Here is a 16,495-nt window from a genome sequence, read left to right on the forward strand (position 1 = left end):
TGTTTAAGCCACCTAGTCTGAGTTATTTTCTTACAGCAGCCCTAGCAAATTAATATACTGCCCATCTGCTTTAGTGATAGGAAGCCCACTTTACAAGACCTGGAATAAAGATTCCACTTTCAGCCTCTCTTGCAGCTAGGTGTGGCCATATGATTAGGTCCTGGCCACCTGGACGTAATCACAAGTATCTCTGCCGTTTCAGGGGTGTGTCTCTAAAGGGTGGCGGAGTGCCCTGCATCACTCCTTCCCGCTTCCTGCTGGCTGGAGTGGGAGCATTTTAGCCAGAGCTTGAACAGCCATTTGGACAATGAACTAGAGAAACAATATAAAAGGATCCGCGCCCCTGAACCCCAGTGAGGGCCAGTCTGGCCCTGGGCTGCCAGCATTGCCTATACTAAAATTCTGTTTTATTCAAGCCACAGTCATTTTGGGTTTTTGGTTGCTCTTAGTGGAACCTTATCCAGGCTGATCTAGTGTCCTTTTTAAGAGGAGTCAAGGGAGAAATATCTTTCGTATCTCAGTACTAGAATATGCCATGCTTCTTTTGAGAAACTTTGAATCTTAGAAATACTGCGAATCAGGTAAATGATACTATTTTTTCCTTTGCTTTACATTGGGGATTTCACAGCCAAATTTGTAACTCCTGCCGGGCAACCATAGCCTTGGGATCTGTGCTCACCTCACTCCAGCCTTACTCTTTTCCTTTCCTTTACACCCTTTGCTGAATACTCTCAAAACTATTCATTGTACCCTTTTTGATCAGATGCAGCTTTGCAAGCAGCCTTGAATCTTTGTGAAATGAGGTGGGGCAGACCTACAACTGAAACTCCTCAGTGCTGTGATGAAATTTGGGGGATAACTTTAGCAAAGGCGGTGGGGCAGGAGGAGATGCTATTCTAAGTGACAACTTGTGACAAGTAAACAACCATCTTCTAGGATTCACTTATCAATACTGGAGGTTGGTGTCTGGCGGTCTGGCCACAGAACATCTACAGATAGGAGAGAATAGTTCCAGGAGCCCGTTAGCATCTACCGGGAGCAACGTTAGCATCTCTGAAGCAATCAACTTATTTTAATTTTAATTTACCTAGTAAATGGGAGGAGTAGCAGCAGCCTGTCTGTATCCTACTATCATGAGAACCTGTTCAGCTTTTTTGTTTGTGCATCTTACCCTGTTCCTACTTGTGCCTGGTATGGGTGGTTTGCCCCCGAATAAACATTAGATCTCGAGCAGAGGGGCCTGAGCTGGGCCCACCAGCCCAGAGGTTACCTCCACAGCCAGAAAAACATTTCTTGGAAGCAACCCAATTTCTTCTTGTCTGTGAAGGGCACTGTGCAAGGTTTCTTTGTGCAGGTGAGTCTGCTTTAATACGATCTTTCCTATCAGGGAATTAAAATGAAAACCCAGAGGCATCCGAAAATAGGACATCCTCAAGTTCAGTTTTATTGACTGGTAATAACATCTCCTCTCCAGTCAGCAAGGAGCAATCCCAGAGGAGAGCCTGGACCTGACTACATCTTAGCTCAGTTGGGGTTTGATTCAGGCTGGAAGTCAAGATCTCACTTCTCTATTGCTCTAAAAAGGACCATGTACTTCAGCACTGAGGACCACCTCTTCTCACTGGGGAGCCCCTTCAGTTTGGCATGATGCCAAATAAAGTAAAATGCCAGCACTTAAATAGCCGTGTAAAAATATAATTCATTTACTCTAAAACACTGGGCTATGGTCAGGTTGGGTGAAGGTGAAGATTTTAAGTGATTTTTATTTCTACTTAAACACAATGGTCCCTAACATCTTTGTTGTTGCTATTTCTATAGTTTATAGCTGTAGAAAAAAATCATTTTATATCTCCACATTGCTCAGTCACAAAGATGCCCACATGAGAGTACTGTGCATGCTGGGAATCACCCGTAGGGCCCCGAGGGGCTGAGTGGAAATGGACAACCACAGACACACTCTGCTGAGCCTAACAAGTGAGGTTGGGTAGGTGCATCAAGAACATTAAAAATGTTATACTCAACAAAGTTATTAAAAAGGCACTAATAAAACAGGTGAAATGTCTAGACTCTGTGGGAGGCACTCATATACAGACTGGGGGCAGTAACTCTGGCAACTGTGGGATGCACAGTGCCTGGTAGAGACCAGGGGATCAATAAATGTTAATTCTCTTCCCTCCTGCCATTAATCTCAGCTCTGTGTGACTTTAGGTAAATCAATGGAAATGGACAGCAGAAGAACAGATACCACATGTGATCTGTAGGCATCTGGTCCTGGTGTACTTTACTGCATTTTAGGTTCCAATAGTCCTTAAAAACCATGCCATCGTGAGGCAGAACTTCTTTGTCCCCTGGGCTGCTTTAATGTGGGATGTCCAGCTGTCCAAGAACTTGTCATTCAATTCACTGTATAGATCAGGAAAGACAAGCTGCAGCCATATATGCCTCTGCAATCTTAGAATAGGAGTTTTAGGCTCCAAGAGAAGAAGCCCCAGAATTTCAGAGTTGAAGAGTCCTGACTCATTGAGACCACCCCCCTCATTTGATAGATGAAGTCCCTGAGATGAAGTGAGATGCTGCAGGAAGTTCACAGTGCGAGGCTGGGCCCAAGTGACACCTCCTTTCACTCCCAATCGAAGGCTCTTCCCCCACTCTACAATGCCTCCATTCCCCAATCCTAAAAAACAGGTATAAATGTGCTTTATGCCCAATCACACCAGGCTTCCCAGCTTTATTTTATAATAAATTTGACCTATTAAACCAATGCTAGCTATAACAAACACTAAGCATTTAATTGACATAATTTGGTTGATTTTCTTGAGCCTAGAACTAATCCTGGCAGTTTGGATGGTCCACAAAGCTGATCAGAAACATCTGATTCTTAGTTGCCACCTTCTGCCATGTGGGGACACAGTGAACATTCTGCCACCTATGAACCAGGAAGCAGGCAGTCAGCTGACACTTGATCTTGGACCTCTCAGTCTCCAGAACTGTGGGAAACAATCTCTGTTGTTTATAAGTTCTGCAGTCTATGACATTTTTGTTATAACACCAAGACAGCTTTGAAGGGGAAACAAAGCAGATTCGGGGGCGTGTGGAGAGGAGGGGGCACTGTGATGGCCTCTTTCCTCCTTTTTCTCCCTGGGTGATATCTCCAAGGAGCCAGGCACAAATTTCAAAAATGAAATGTGAGTGCTGATAAGATATCAACGAATGTCAGGACTTCAGATATAGAGAAAGAAGGAAGATTTGTTCTTTAGCATCTCTGTCCAAAAAAAGGGCAGAAATTTAACCCTGGCTTAGTGCAGAAGCAGGTGACAGCCACGTATACCAATGGCCAAAATGAGGCCTTGAGATTTTATGTGTATTTCATTGCTCAGTGTTCCCCCTGATTCCCATAACCGCAGATAATCCTGCACCGGCTACCTCTAAAACGAATCTCAAGGGGACATTGTAGAAGATGGATTATGCCCTTTTACCATAATAAACTTTCCTGAGGCTAACTTTAGCAAGGACTGAAATAGGAGGTGGGCTGTTTCCAGACTCCAGCATTCAGTGTTCAAAGGCAAACAGGATCTCAGCCGAAAAAGATGCCCAACAAAACAGCACCGTCTAACAACAGAGATCTGCTTCTCCCCCTACCTCTGTCCTCTTTCGTTACTGAAACATTACGGACACTGTCATTGACAGAGGTGGCATATTTTACTTTTCCAATTAGGTTTCCTTGGGAACTGGTGAAATGGTGTGTGTGCGCCTGCACAGTGCGTGTGTGAGAGGCTCTCAGGGGGAGAAGAAACCCTGGCAGTGTCTCACCTAATGCGGGGATTGCTGGAGAAGGGTTTTATAGTCAAAGGCCCACTGCTGCTCCAGAATGTTCTTTTACAACATTATTGCTGTGACAAAATTAACTGAGATCATCCATCAGAAGCACTTAAAACACTGTTTGGCACATAGTAAACACTCAGTAAATGTTGGTTATTATTATTAGATTTAATAAATATTCAGGGAAATAATTTCTTCACAGATATCCAAGAGAAAGTAGTTTGACTAGGTGAATTATGATGCTTTCAGCAATAAAATTCTATAATTCAACTATTTGATGTGAAAATGGAAACTAATACTTTTCTTCCTCCATCTATCCATTCATCCAACATTTACTGAGCATTCACTGACTGTAGTGATGTCAGTCAACAATCTAATTGATTTTCCTCTTAGGTAAGATGAATAAATAACATGAAAGGGAAAATTCCACAGCCCTAAGGAGAAAATGCTATTTTATTTTCAGGAGGTAGGCTGTACGTAGACTTTCTATCAGAAACAAAACTTCCAAACAGATGGCGAGACTCAAAATATTGTGACACCTTGATTCTGTGTTTTGTGCAGAGCTAAAAACAATAGTAGAGTTGGAACTCTCACAGGTAAAATCACCAAAAATGCACAGTCACACTTTGATAGAGTGAGAGGCTCTGAAATCAACAACTCTTTGGCAAGTGAAAAGTGCTTCCGAAGACACGCTCCAGAGTGCTTTCCATTTTAACCTTAAATGACACCAGTGCTTTAGTACAAAGGAAATCAGCTAAAAAGATAAATATCCATATGGTAACTGTATTAGTCTGCCTGGGCTGCCATAACAAAATACCATATTTATCTTTATTAACTATCTCATTTTTGATTAGAGTTTTGACTTTGAAATAAATAATTGGGTTCACTTCCTGTAATTTATTTTAAAATGCCCCCCCCACTCATTCTTTACTGAGTCTTAGAAAATTTAATTTCTCAATGTCTTTGCATTTGTTGTGTTTTTTTTTTTTTTAGTAATATCCTACATTCTCTCCACTCTGTTCTTATCTTCTATGTTTCTGTCACATATCTTTTTCCAAGAAATTAGTTAAAAAGAGGTAAGTCAAAAAGCATCTTTTTGGAAGGGAGCACCATCCGAGACATTTGTCTGGCCTTCTGTGTGGACAAGCTAAATCAACAGAGCTAACATTTAAGTAGCAAACAGAGTTTTAAAAAGCGATAAACCTGCGCTCGCCTAGTGGTAGGAAGTAATTCACTCCCCTTCTATTACTATCCTTTGGTTCGTTTTACATATAGATGGGGAAAAAATCTAACATCAAGAATTTAGCATATTAAACACAAAATGATAAGGTTTCACTAAGCATTGGCAACCTGAAAAAACTTAATTTGCTTCTACATGACTTTGAATTGAAATCAAGGTCTCGAAATATTCTGCTGTGAGTGATGAAGCTGTCTGGACTTTAGTTTTCCCAGAAGGTGAGAAACCATTTGCTATAATGTAAAATGGCATTTGGAGAGTCTGGTGAAATGCAATTGCTTTCCTTCACTTTGCATTTTACCCAAATGATTGTGAGGTGCAACCTACTGACAAGATAGATTTCTTTCTGTATTGCTCTTGTAAATTGGTTTTCTCATAGTTTTCATGGGCTTCGTAAATTCTGCTGATACAAATCGTAAAAGATCAGCCAACATAAAAGCAACTGGAGAATCATAAAAAATAATTCAAAAATCATTCTCATCATTTTATTATCAATCGGATTAGAATTACTACAGAAAGAGTAATATTAATGTCAGTATTATTTTTTCTGGGTGGTAAGGGAGTTTTTTTCTTTTTATTAATAGTCAATTAGCCCTTACTGTATCTTAGATGAACGATTAATAGACATTTTTTAAACTTTCAGAAAGCACAATGACAAATGGGATAATTAACAGTAAGATTCTTAAGAAGGATCTCATACCCTTTGGGACAGTATGGAAGGACCTGGAGAATATTATGCTAAGTGAAACAAGCCAGACAGAGAAAGACAAATATCACATGATCTCACTTATATGTGGAATCTAAAGAACTTAATAAACTGATGAACAGAATAGATTCAATGACATGGAAGCATAGATGAGACTGACGAATGTCAGAGGGAGGAGGGTGGGTGGGTGGAGGGGGAGAGGGACTGGGGAGGGGGAAGGGACGGGGTGGAAGGGGTCATTGGGGAGAAAAAGGGACATCTGTAATATTTTAAACAAAAATTAAACAAACAAACAAAAACCCCCAGTAAGATTCTTAGTGAATATATAATTCTTTTTCAATATTCGAGTTTAGGCAGAAACTCAAGAGTCGGATCTGTATCTATTTTCTTTTTAAATGTGTCCACAAGGTATTTGGGTGTGTCTTAAGCAGTTGATAAATCCTGTCCAGGTTGTCAGATATAGGAACTGAACCTTAACTTTTCCTTAAAAAAAAAAAAAGTATATATATATGTGTGTGTGTGTGTGTATGTATATATATACACACACACACGCACATACAGATTGAAAGAAAAAAATGTTATCTCCTCCAGAAATGGAACCCACATGCTAAGGTTTGGTAGGTAAGACACTGATTTCTGTTTTTGTTTGTTTTATAGTTCGTGTTGGGTTTTCTCTGACACTAATGAACTTGTTTTCTAAGGCAGTCCTAGATCTAACATGGCTTAGGCCTTCAAAAATTAAGTGGGATGGAGACTCTTTGGATATTTTCTTTCACTATTAAGCTTGGCCTCTCTCCTCCCACACTGCCCCTTGGCCCTGGTCAAGTCAGACACACAGACACAACCCTGCTTTCCACCAAAGCCTCCATTTCTTGGGCACCGGAATCTCTTCATGTTTCACTGATGTTCCAAGAGATTGAACAACCTCATTAATAGGGGGATATGTGGTCCTTGGCTGTTTATAAACTTTCACAATGGTGGAGTTGGTTATTACACCTTAATAATTTAGAACAGATACTTGCTCTTTGAATAATAGGAGGGTTTGAGGTTCGCAAACTCTCAGACCTCATCATTGGCAGGATCGCAAACATTTCCTAACGAGGGTGATGCTTTAGACAAAAAGAATCATACTGGATTGGATTGTAGATACCATCTGCTTAGATAATCTTGGAAATCCCTATCAGAGCTGACATTTTTGACCAATGTTGATTATGGAGTCTCTCTGAGGAGCTCTAATATCATAGCTGTAACTTTAACAATAATAATAAAAAACAAACTGCAGTCCTTGATAAGGGTGCTTTTTTACTACCTTTAGACATCCAAATTTAATAGAAGAGAGGTATCTTTATTCATTTTTTTAGAGAAATCTAAAACCACAATCTCTTCCATCGTCTCTCCACATCCTTTACTCAGTCACATAACACGCTCATAACACGCCACCATTCCTACCAGCACGTGGGGCTTTGTGACAGCGGATCTCAAACACTCTCCTGAGGTCACATGAAGACCAACGCTGGCCTGAGGAGAAACAAGCCAGAGAGGAGCTCCTGAAGGCACACAGGGAGAACTGAGCACGGTAAGGTACAATTAAGTTCTAAAGTGAGGAAATAAGAAAAAGCCTGCATTTTACACATAACTCTGTATCTATGTATCTATCTATGTATCTATCTATGTATCTATCTATGTATCTATGTATGTATGTATCTATCTATCATCTATCTATCATCTATCTATCTATCTATCTATCTATCTATCTATCTATCTATCTATCTATCATCTATCTATCTATCATCATCTATCAATTACCTACCTACCTATCATCTATCTATCTATCATCTATCTATCATCTATCTATCTATCATCTATCTATCTATCTATCTATCATCTATCTATCTATCTATCTATCTATCTATCTATCTATCTATCTATCATCTATCATCTATCTATCTATCTATCATCTATCTATCTATCATCTATCTAACTATCATCTATCTATCATCATCTATCATCTGTCTATCATCATCTATCATCTGTCTGTGTTTGTGTGCGTGTGTGCGCACGCACACACACACACACACACACACACACACTTCTTTCTTTTTCCTAGGAATATGCTTTTCTTATATAAATCTGTTTTCCCACTGGGCAACTCTTAACCAAAGCCAGGGCAATTCTGATCTCCCAGAGGACAGAGAGACATTTTAGAGACTAAATGAAATAAAAGCTGCAACGTATAAAAAGCCATCTCACAATACACCAAAATGTAGGACACAATAAAAAACAAATTAGATGTTCAGATTTCAGAATCTAAAAAATGTGCAAGGCATTTACGTGCCCTCCTAGCCTCTCACCGTGAGCGTGTATTTGAAGGGTCTGATGGGACATCATCAAGGACCCTGACTGGGCATCAAGGACCCTGGCGCAGCAGGGCAGGCGGCCTTGCGGAGCTAGCCGGCCGTGTGCAATCCCCTGGCTCTTGTCTAAACTGGCAGAATTGAAATGTAAGAAAATACTGGGTTCTGGGTGGGAGAGACTATTTCTTTGAATTGTCTTTCAAACCTGGATAGATTCCCAACATTGAAAATCTGGAAGGTTGGTAGATTCTCAGCAGCAGCTCAAATGAGCTCCCTCTACGTTAGAATCAACAACACTGAGCCCGCAGTCATGGGAAGAAATCATGAGCGCCACCCGTTTAAAAAGTCAAATTATTTGCCTGGTTCCACAGAATGTACAGACGAAGCAAAAACCTCCCGCAAAGGGGCTTCCTTGTGAGAGAATATTTTAAAACGCTCTTCACTGCCGGTGTTATAAAGTCTGTACTGAAGAAAGCTCTCAGAGACCAGGTGTCGATGTAAAATTAGTTCACTTGTAAATAGGGTTTTTAAAACAGCGGGTTAATTACATGAAACCAGACTCTCAGGAGAATCCCAGCGACAAGCACGTGGCCATGGGCTCATCACATCCACTAATAAAGCCGAACGCGCCTCACTGTTCATGTAGATTGATAAAAACACAACTGGGCAAGAGAGAAAACTAACACAACCAAAATGTGTCGCATCGCTCCTGTGAAACTGTGCTTTGGGCGGCCCGAGCATTTCAACTTCACAGCCTTTTTCTAACTCTGGGCCACAGCCCTAATTTATCTTGTCACCCGGTCTTTCCAGCTCAGAAACCTCAGCATCATCTCCAACTGCCTCTTCTTGTTTACTCCCTCTGACCAATTTATTATCAGGTCTTCTCCATGTGGCCTCAGAAATAGATCTAAATCCAGCTGCTGCCATCCAATCCACAGTCATTGTCATCTGGGCCTTGAGAGCCACTTTTAAAAAGTTTTACTAAGTGCTTCTAATAATAGCAAACGCCTATGCAATGCTTACTGTGAGCCAAGAGCTGGTAGGGGCACTTTATTCTAACAACAATGACATGCACTAAGTGCTGTTATCCCCCGTTTCACAGAGAAGAAAAGTGGGGAACAGAGAGGCTAAGTAACTTGTCCAAAGTCACACAGCTGGGAAGGAGCAGACTGGAATTTGAATTCATGTGGTCTGTCTCCAGAGGCTCTGCTCTTAAATCACTAATGCATACTGCTCCTGTTTTAATTGAGCCCACGACTGTTTCGGTTGTGGTTGCATTTTTTGAATAGGTAATACAGTTAACTGGTTCACAATTCAGAAGTTACAGAAGGCTGCATACTGGAAAGCCTCCTTCCCACACCTGTTCCTCACCACCCAGGCCCCTGTCCTTGAAGTTATCAGCATGACCAGTTTCTGCAGCGGCATCCCAAGCAAATGCTCACGTTATTTCCCTCCATTTCCCCTCTCACACAAATAAGTACAGCACGCTGGGTGCATCTGACGTGTTGCCTTTTTCACTTAACACCATGCACTGAGGATAACTCCGTATCAGCACATGAAGAGCACACCCGTCCTGTTTCTTTCTTTTTTTGAAGGACTGCAGATGGTCTGAACCAGGGGTGGGCAAACTTTTTCTGTAAAGGGCCAGACAGTAAATATTTTAGGCTCTGTGATGCATATGGTCTCTGTCATATATGCTGCTGCTTTTAAAAAAACCTTTAAAGATGTAAAAACATTCTTGTTTCATGGGTTGTACAGAAACAGGCTGCAGATTTGGCCACGGACCATAGTTTGCTGATCTTTGAACCAACAGGCTCTTCCCTCGCCACCCTGCATCCAGTCTTCTTCCACTCTGGCCCCTCCTTGACTGTTCTGAAAGAGCTAGCTTCCCATCATACAAATCTGCCACCGCTCCCCTCTCCCGCCGGGGGACGTTCAGACTGCTTGGTGGTATCTACAGTGCCCCTCACAATCCATGGGCCACCATCAGCTCTACTCCTGCAGTAGCCTCTTTGCTGTGCTCTTGTTATGCAACGTCTTGCCCCCGAATCCAATCCCACTCTGTAGCCCCAGGGATCTTTTACAAGCGCAGATCCCACATGGGAACCTCCAATGGCTTGCTGCTGCCCTAGAAGGAAGTCAACGTCCTTATCACAGTCTACAAGGTGGGCCAGTTCTGCTTGGCCCTCCTGTCCAACCTCATCACCACCCTCCTACCTCCCTCCTCTCCATACCCTGCAGCCACACTGACTTTCCTGTTCCACAAACAAGCCAAGCTCAATTCTGCCTCCATGGGTGCTGCTCCCTTGGCTGGCTCCTTGGACCCCAGTTCAAACACCACTTCCCGAGTGTAGCCTTCCCTCATCTCCCAACCTAAAGGGGCTGCTCTGCAAGTTCCCCACGGCATCACCATGCTTCCTTTTCTTTGTGGCCCTCGTGGCCATCTGTGATGACATCTTGGTTTGTTGTTGCAGTCTCTCTGCTCTGCTAGAACATGTGAGCACCTCCAGTGTCTCGCATACCCCGACACATATTCATTAGATGAACACTAAAAACTTTCTGATTAAACAGCTGCATTTCAGCCCAATTTACCTTTTCTGGGGGCTCTCTCCTCTTCACCTTATACTTCTAGGTCCACCGGCTTTCTCACCAATCACTAATCATGACTTGCCCTCTTAAGGTTTTGATCTTTGCACATATTGTCATCTTGGTCGTCTCCTCCTTCTCTGAGAGACAAACTCCTACCCACCCATTAACACCCAGCTCAAACGTACGTCTTCTAAGAAGCCTTTATACTTTCCTCCCAGAGCACTTTGTACAGACACTGGGCTATAATGATTTACCTACCACAAATGTTTACTTATTTACTCATTACATCCTGACCACCCCAAGCATTTATATGTAAGCATAATTTTCATTTTCCCGACACTGAGCTCCTTTAGGGCAGGGACACCTTTAATAGTGTGAATACAGTAAGTCTGAACATATAATATAAATAGAAGGACTTAGCTCTGTGCTAAGTGCTTTATGTACTTTATCTCAGGTAACTCTCCTAACGCCCCTAACGAGGCAGGTACTATTATCTGTACTTTGCAGATGAGGAAACTAAAGTGAGGTTAGGTAACTTGCCCATGGTAGATCTAGAATTCACTACCAGGTCATCCTGCAGCCGGCTGGCAGGTGGCTCTTTGAAGGTCTGTTTGTCCTTGCGCTCTCAGCATATCATGGTGGTGTACAGATCTGTCCTGTTTCCCAGTGTGATATGTGGGGGTCACAGCTTTGCTTAGAGAGGGATCAGCTGGGACTCTCTCACTCCCCTGTAGCAAGGTGCTCCCTTGTGGGGGGCACAGATGTCCCTCTGCCAGCCAGATGGAGAGGCACAGCGACCTGGCTGCCCTCCACACACCTGTGACTGTGCCATCCCCAAGGGCAACCAGATGTCCTTGGGGCCTGCCTCCTGCTGCCACATGCTGCTTATCCATGTGGACATAAGCTGCTCTGCCAGCTCACCCTTGAGCTAATGCAGAGGGACCACAGGGCTCTGGGCAGGAGGGCAAGAGTCCAGAAGGTAGAGGAGACAAGGGCAGGAAGAGCTGCCGTTTCCTTACCCTTTCCTTTAGTTATTTTTTTCAGCTTTCTTGAGGTATAATTGACAAATAAAATCCTATATAGTTAAGGTATACAACCTGATGATTTAAGTACACATTGTGAAAAACACAGCAAAGGAAACAATCAACATGAAAAATCAACCTATGGAATGGGAGAAAATATTTGAAAGCTGTATATTTTTTAAGGGCTTAGTACCCAAAATATATAAGGAACCCTTACAGCTTAATAGCAAAAAAATTCTGGATTAAAAAATGAACAAAGGACCCCAATAGACCTTTCCAAAGAAGATATACAGATGACCAATAGGTATATGAAAAGTGTTCAACATCTTTACTCTTTCCTTTATGTGAAGAAACTTCTTGCATTAGCACTTTTTCCTAAGACGTGCAGATCTCTGTGCTGCAGTGTCTCTTGGTATACAGGGGAAGAGAGCGCTGTGCTAGTCATGGTGGTCTGGTTTCTCTTTGAGGGCACTGTTTAATTTTTCAGCTCACTGGGAAAACTGACTAGGGAAGTGGGTCTCAAACATTAGGGTGGTGGTACTCAAAGTGTGGTCCCTGGACCAGCAACATCAGAATCATCTGGGAGCTCATTAGAATTACAGACTCTGGGCCCCACTCCAGACCTGACAGATTTGAATTTTAACATGATCTGCCAGGAAATTCATAAGCACATTAAAGTTTGAGAAATGCTGACCTAGGTGCCTGATTAAATGCAACTTTGGGACTCCATGTCTTAGAAATTCTGATTCTCTTGATCAGGATGAGATCCAGAAATCTAACAAGTACCACCTACTTTTTCTTTCTGCCTAGTTTTTTTGAGCAACTGTGGTATAGAGGCGGAGTTGCATGGAGGAAGTAATATAGGTGCTATATTTGGACAGTCCTGAGGTCAGATCTCAGATCGTTACCTACAAGCTAGGTAATCCTGATTAACTACTCCATCCTGCAAAGCTTTAGCTTTCTCAAATATAAAATGGAGATACTAAATGACTATAGCTTTGGCTGTGAGACTTAAAGGTGATAACACGTATAGAGTGGCTAGCACCAAATTGGTGGCACACGGTATGTATAAATGTTAAGTATTATAACCACTAGGTCAAACAGCTGCCCACTGGCTGCACCACTGAATGGTGGATTGGGTCAGACAATACTGATTAATTTCAGCTGCAGTGCCCGTGAAGGCCAAACGGGGCTGTGGTTTCTCTGTTACTTAACCCTGACCTTACAGGGTGTCTATACAGAGAAAGGATCAGACCACAGCAGCTATCACACTTTACCGTGCATATGAATCATCTGGGAAGCAAGTTCAAAAATGCTGATTCCTGGGTTCTGCTTCCAGGGGTTCTGTTTCAACAGGTCTGGGGGATGGCCTAAGGATCTGCATTTTTATGATTTGATGCATGAGTCCTCCAACCTCACCCTGAGAAACAGTCGTTTAGAGAATATGTGTATTTATTCAATAAATGGAGAATGTGACGCATGCGGGGCCCTGGGCTGGGGCTGTGAAATACACGCGAGAATAAATAAGACTCGGCCTGTGTCCTCGCTGCTGGGAGCTGGGGCTTCCCTGGAGAATGTGGGCTCTGTGCTGCTCAACTAGGATATCAAAAAACAAAACAAAAAACAGTGGCCCAGAAAAGCAATGAAAAGAAGCCATACCTGGGCTTCAGCAGCTTCAATGCTGTGGGAGAGATTTCCGTTTTGTACAGGTTCTGAAGCATCGCTGGATGGCGTCATCTCAACTTCCATGCTGGTGCTGTTTGGCAGCTCGATTTTTTCTGTGACATAATTTGGGTACACACAAAGAAAGCAAATGGAGTCAGTGGGGGTAAGGGTCATACTGGAAAGAACGTCCTAAAGTACAGGCCAAGGGAGATGGCGGTGGTCTCTGCGGGGGATGAGGCCGGGGTTGCACCGAATGGCGAAGGTTTCACACACCATTCCTCCCCGCGCCTTTTGCATGCTCAGCCCTCCTGCTCCCTTTAACGGCCCCAGGTGACCAGTGTGCAGGCTCCACAGAGGTCTGTCATCACTCCAGTGGGAGGGAGATGAAGTTTCCCAGGCCCTCTGGCTGTGCCGGGTGAAGTCCTGGATTTCGGGAGACAACGAAGCTGGGTGGCTCAGTGTCAGGGTCACCGGGAGGAACACAATGCTCATCAGTATCAGACACGAGCAGTACCAGGCTGCTCACAGACTATCAAATGCTTGTTTTTTAGCAACTTGGGAAGAAGTAAACATTTCTGTCACTGGTAAGATATCACTCAAAATAATTTGAGAGTTACACAAAAATTGTCGGATTTGAAGTGGCTAAATTTTGGAAATCACAGGGAAATGTTTGTTCATTTATGTACTTGGTTGTGAAATACAGAGGCATAAAATATTTATATATGTAAAGCCATAGAAACTCAAATTTATTTTTATCTTTCCATGTTTTCAGTTGACAGGGATATGTATGTGATGTTCTGCCGTGTGTGGCTGCGCCAGTTTATCCTAGCATGCTTGGTTCAGTTATTTAAACTAAGTATGAGGGAATATAAGAACTCTGCTTTGGGGAGCCTACTGGCTGAAGTAATATAACTTTAGGATGGGCCTGCAATGGCCAAACTTGACCCTAGCAACACAGGACACTGGGTACCAAAATGGAGTTAAGATGCCCAAGAAAAGACATGATGAGAAGGAACGATCTCCCAGGCAAAATATCTAACCAAGTACGCACAGCTTAGCTTATGACGTGCTTTTACGTGGCAGGCCGAGGTCTCATCACCAAAGAACATGTGGAAATTAATTTTGGACACATTTTGAAAAGGTTTTGGACATACACTATTTTTTAGTTACAAAGCTGTTCAGAGACCCAGTCTGCACAGGGAACATCCTTGGAGCTATGCGTCCTACCTTCTCACAAAGGGTTAAATCCAAGTCTAAGGTCAGCCAGTCATTAGGAGGAGACTGGGACTGAATCCAGGCATCTAGGTCTTGTCCTCCAAGAATTCCACAAAAATCAACAAGTGGTGCAGAAAAATAGCTTGTGTAATTGATTTTAAATATCACAAGCAAAACTCAGCCTGTGTAATTAGACTTCTGTGGTATGGCTTTGTATATTTATAATGCAAAGGCAAGATATGCTCTTTCCAAACAATTAGTCCAAGTTGACAGAAGCATAAACAAGCAAAGAGAAAAAAGATATAATTCATAGTCCCAACCCCAAAAGTAGCCATTATTCATATTTTAGTGTATGTCCTCCCAGTTTTTTTCCCTTACACAACAGAATCTTGACTGCTTCTTGGTCAAAGATTTTCAGGATAACAGGAGAGGCAGAAACTCTTCTAAGGAGTGGCAAGTATTTTGAATGCAACACTAGAATTTTGTCTGCAGATAATTTTGGTATCTTGGGCAATAGCATCATTTATAGCATAGATCCAGATTAGGTTGAATTTAGTTTGAATTTAGAATTAGAGAGCTATATTATAGTTACAGACAGGAGAGGAGGAACATCATGTTCCAAGTTAAAATAAGCTGCCTGAATGTCCCGATCTAATCACACAGGAGCTCAGAAAAAGTCAGACAGAAAAGACCTGGGCTATACTGCTGAATTTATTATTTATTTATTTATTTATTTATTTATTTATTTATTTATTTATTATTTATTTATCTTTATTGTTGAAAGTATTACAGATAACCCCCTTTTCCCCCATTGATCTCCTCCAACCCACATCTGTGCCCCACCCCAGGCCTTCACCCCACTATTGTCTGCGTCCATGGGTTATGCATATAAGCATATAAGTTCTTTGATTAATCTCTCCCCACCCTCCCACCCACCCCCGCCTTCCCTCTGAGATCCCTCAGTCTGTTCCATGCTTCTATGTCTCTGGATCTATTTTGTTCCTGAGTCGATTCTGTTTATTAGATTCCACATATGAGTGAGATCATGGAAAACTGAATCAGGAAAAATCAGAAAACCTGAATAGGCCAATAACAACTGATGAAATCGAAGGAGTAATAAAAAAACCTCCCAGCAAACAAAAGCCCTGGTCCGGATGGCTTCACAGGGGAGTTTTCTAATTCTTTAAGTTGTAGGGTTAGTTTACTAAAAATTTTTCTTGCTTTTTGAGTTAGGCCTGCAGTGCTATGAACTTCCCTCTTAGGACTGCTTCTGCTGTGTCCCATAGATTTTGGCGTGTCGTGTGTTCATTTTCATTTGTTTCTAGGAAGTTTTTGATTTTTCTTGATGTTATTGGTAACCCATTCATTGTTTAATGAATGTTTTTGAGTGTTTTTACTGTAGTTGATTTCTAATTTCATGTCTTTGTGTTCTGAGATGCTTGATATGATTTCAATCTTTTTGAACTTGAAGAGACTGGTTTTGTGTCCTAACATGTAGTTTGTCTTTGAGAATGACCCATGTGCACTTGAAAGGAATGTATATTCTGCAGCTTTGGGGTGAAATGTTCTGTAAATATCAATTAAGTCCATCTGATCTAGCGTGTCATTTAGAGTCACTGTTTCTGTGTTGACTTTTTGTCTGGAAGATCTACCCAGTGAAGTCAGTGGGGTGTTAAAGTCCACGATTATGGCTGTATTGCTGTTGGTCTCTCCCTTAAAGTCTTTAAGGTTATTATTGATAGGTCCTTATTTATTGCCATTTTAATTCTTTATGCCTATGTTTCTCTCTCTATTTCTTATTATTATTACAGCAGTCCCTTTAACACTTCTTGCAATGCTTCTATTTCTACTTCTAATTACAGCAGTCCCTTTAACATTTCCTGCAATG

At 42.0% G+C, this 16,495-nt stretch overlaps 1 protein-coding gene across 1 annotated transcript in view; it reads right to left on the reverse strand.

Annotated features, from left to right (window-relative positions):
- Nucleotides 1-16,495, reverse strand: part of SLC24A2 (solute carrier family 24 member 2) — a 204,841-nt gene that overhangs the window by 26,777 nt on the left and 161,569 nt on the right. The window contains exon 6 of the mRNA XM_081150641.1: nucleotides 13,387-13,505. Coding sequence (XP_081006767.1) covers nucleotides 13,387-13,505 — 119 coding nt within the window. The remainder of the gene's footprint in view (nucleotides 1-13,386; nucleotides 13,506-16,495) is intronic.

Source organism: Miniopterus schreibersii, assembly GCF_964146895.1.
Source record: "Miniopterus schreibersii genome assembly, chromosome: 11".
In the NCBI taxonomy this organism is placed as follows: Eukaryota; Metazoa; Chordata; class Mammalia; order Chiroptera; family Miniopteridae; genus Miniopterus; species Miniopterus schreibersii.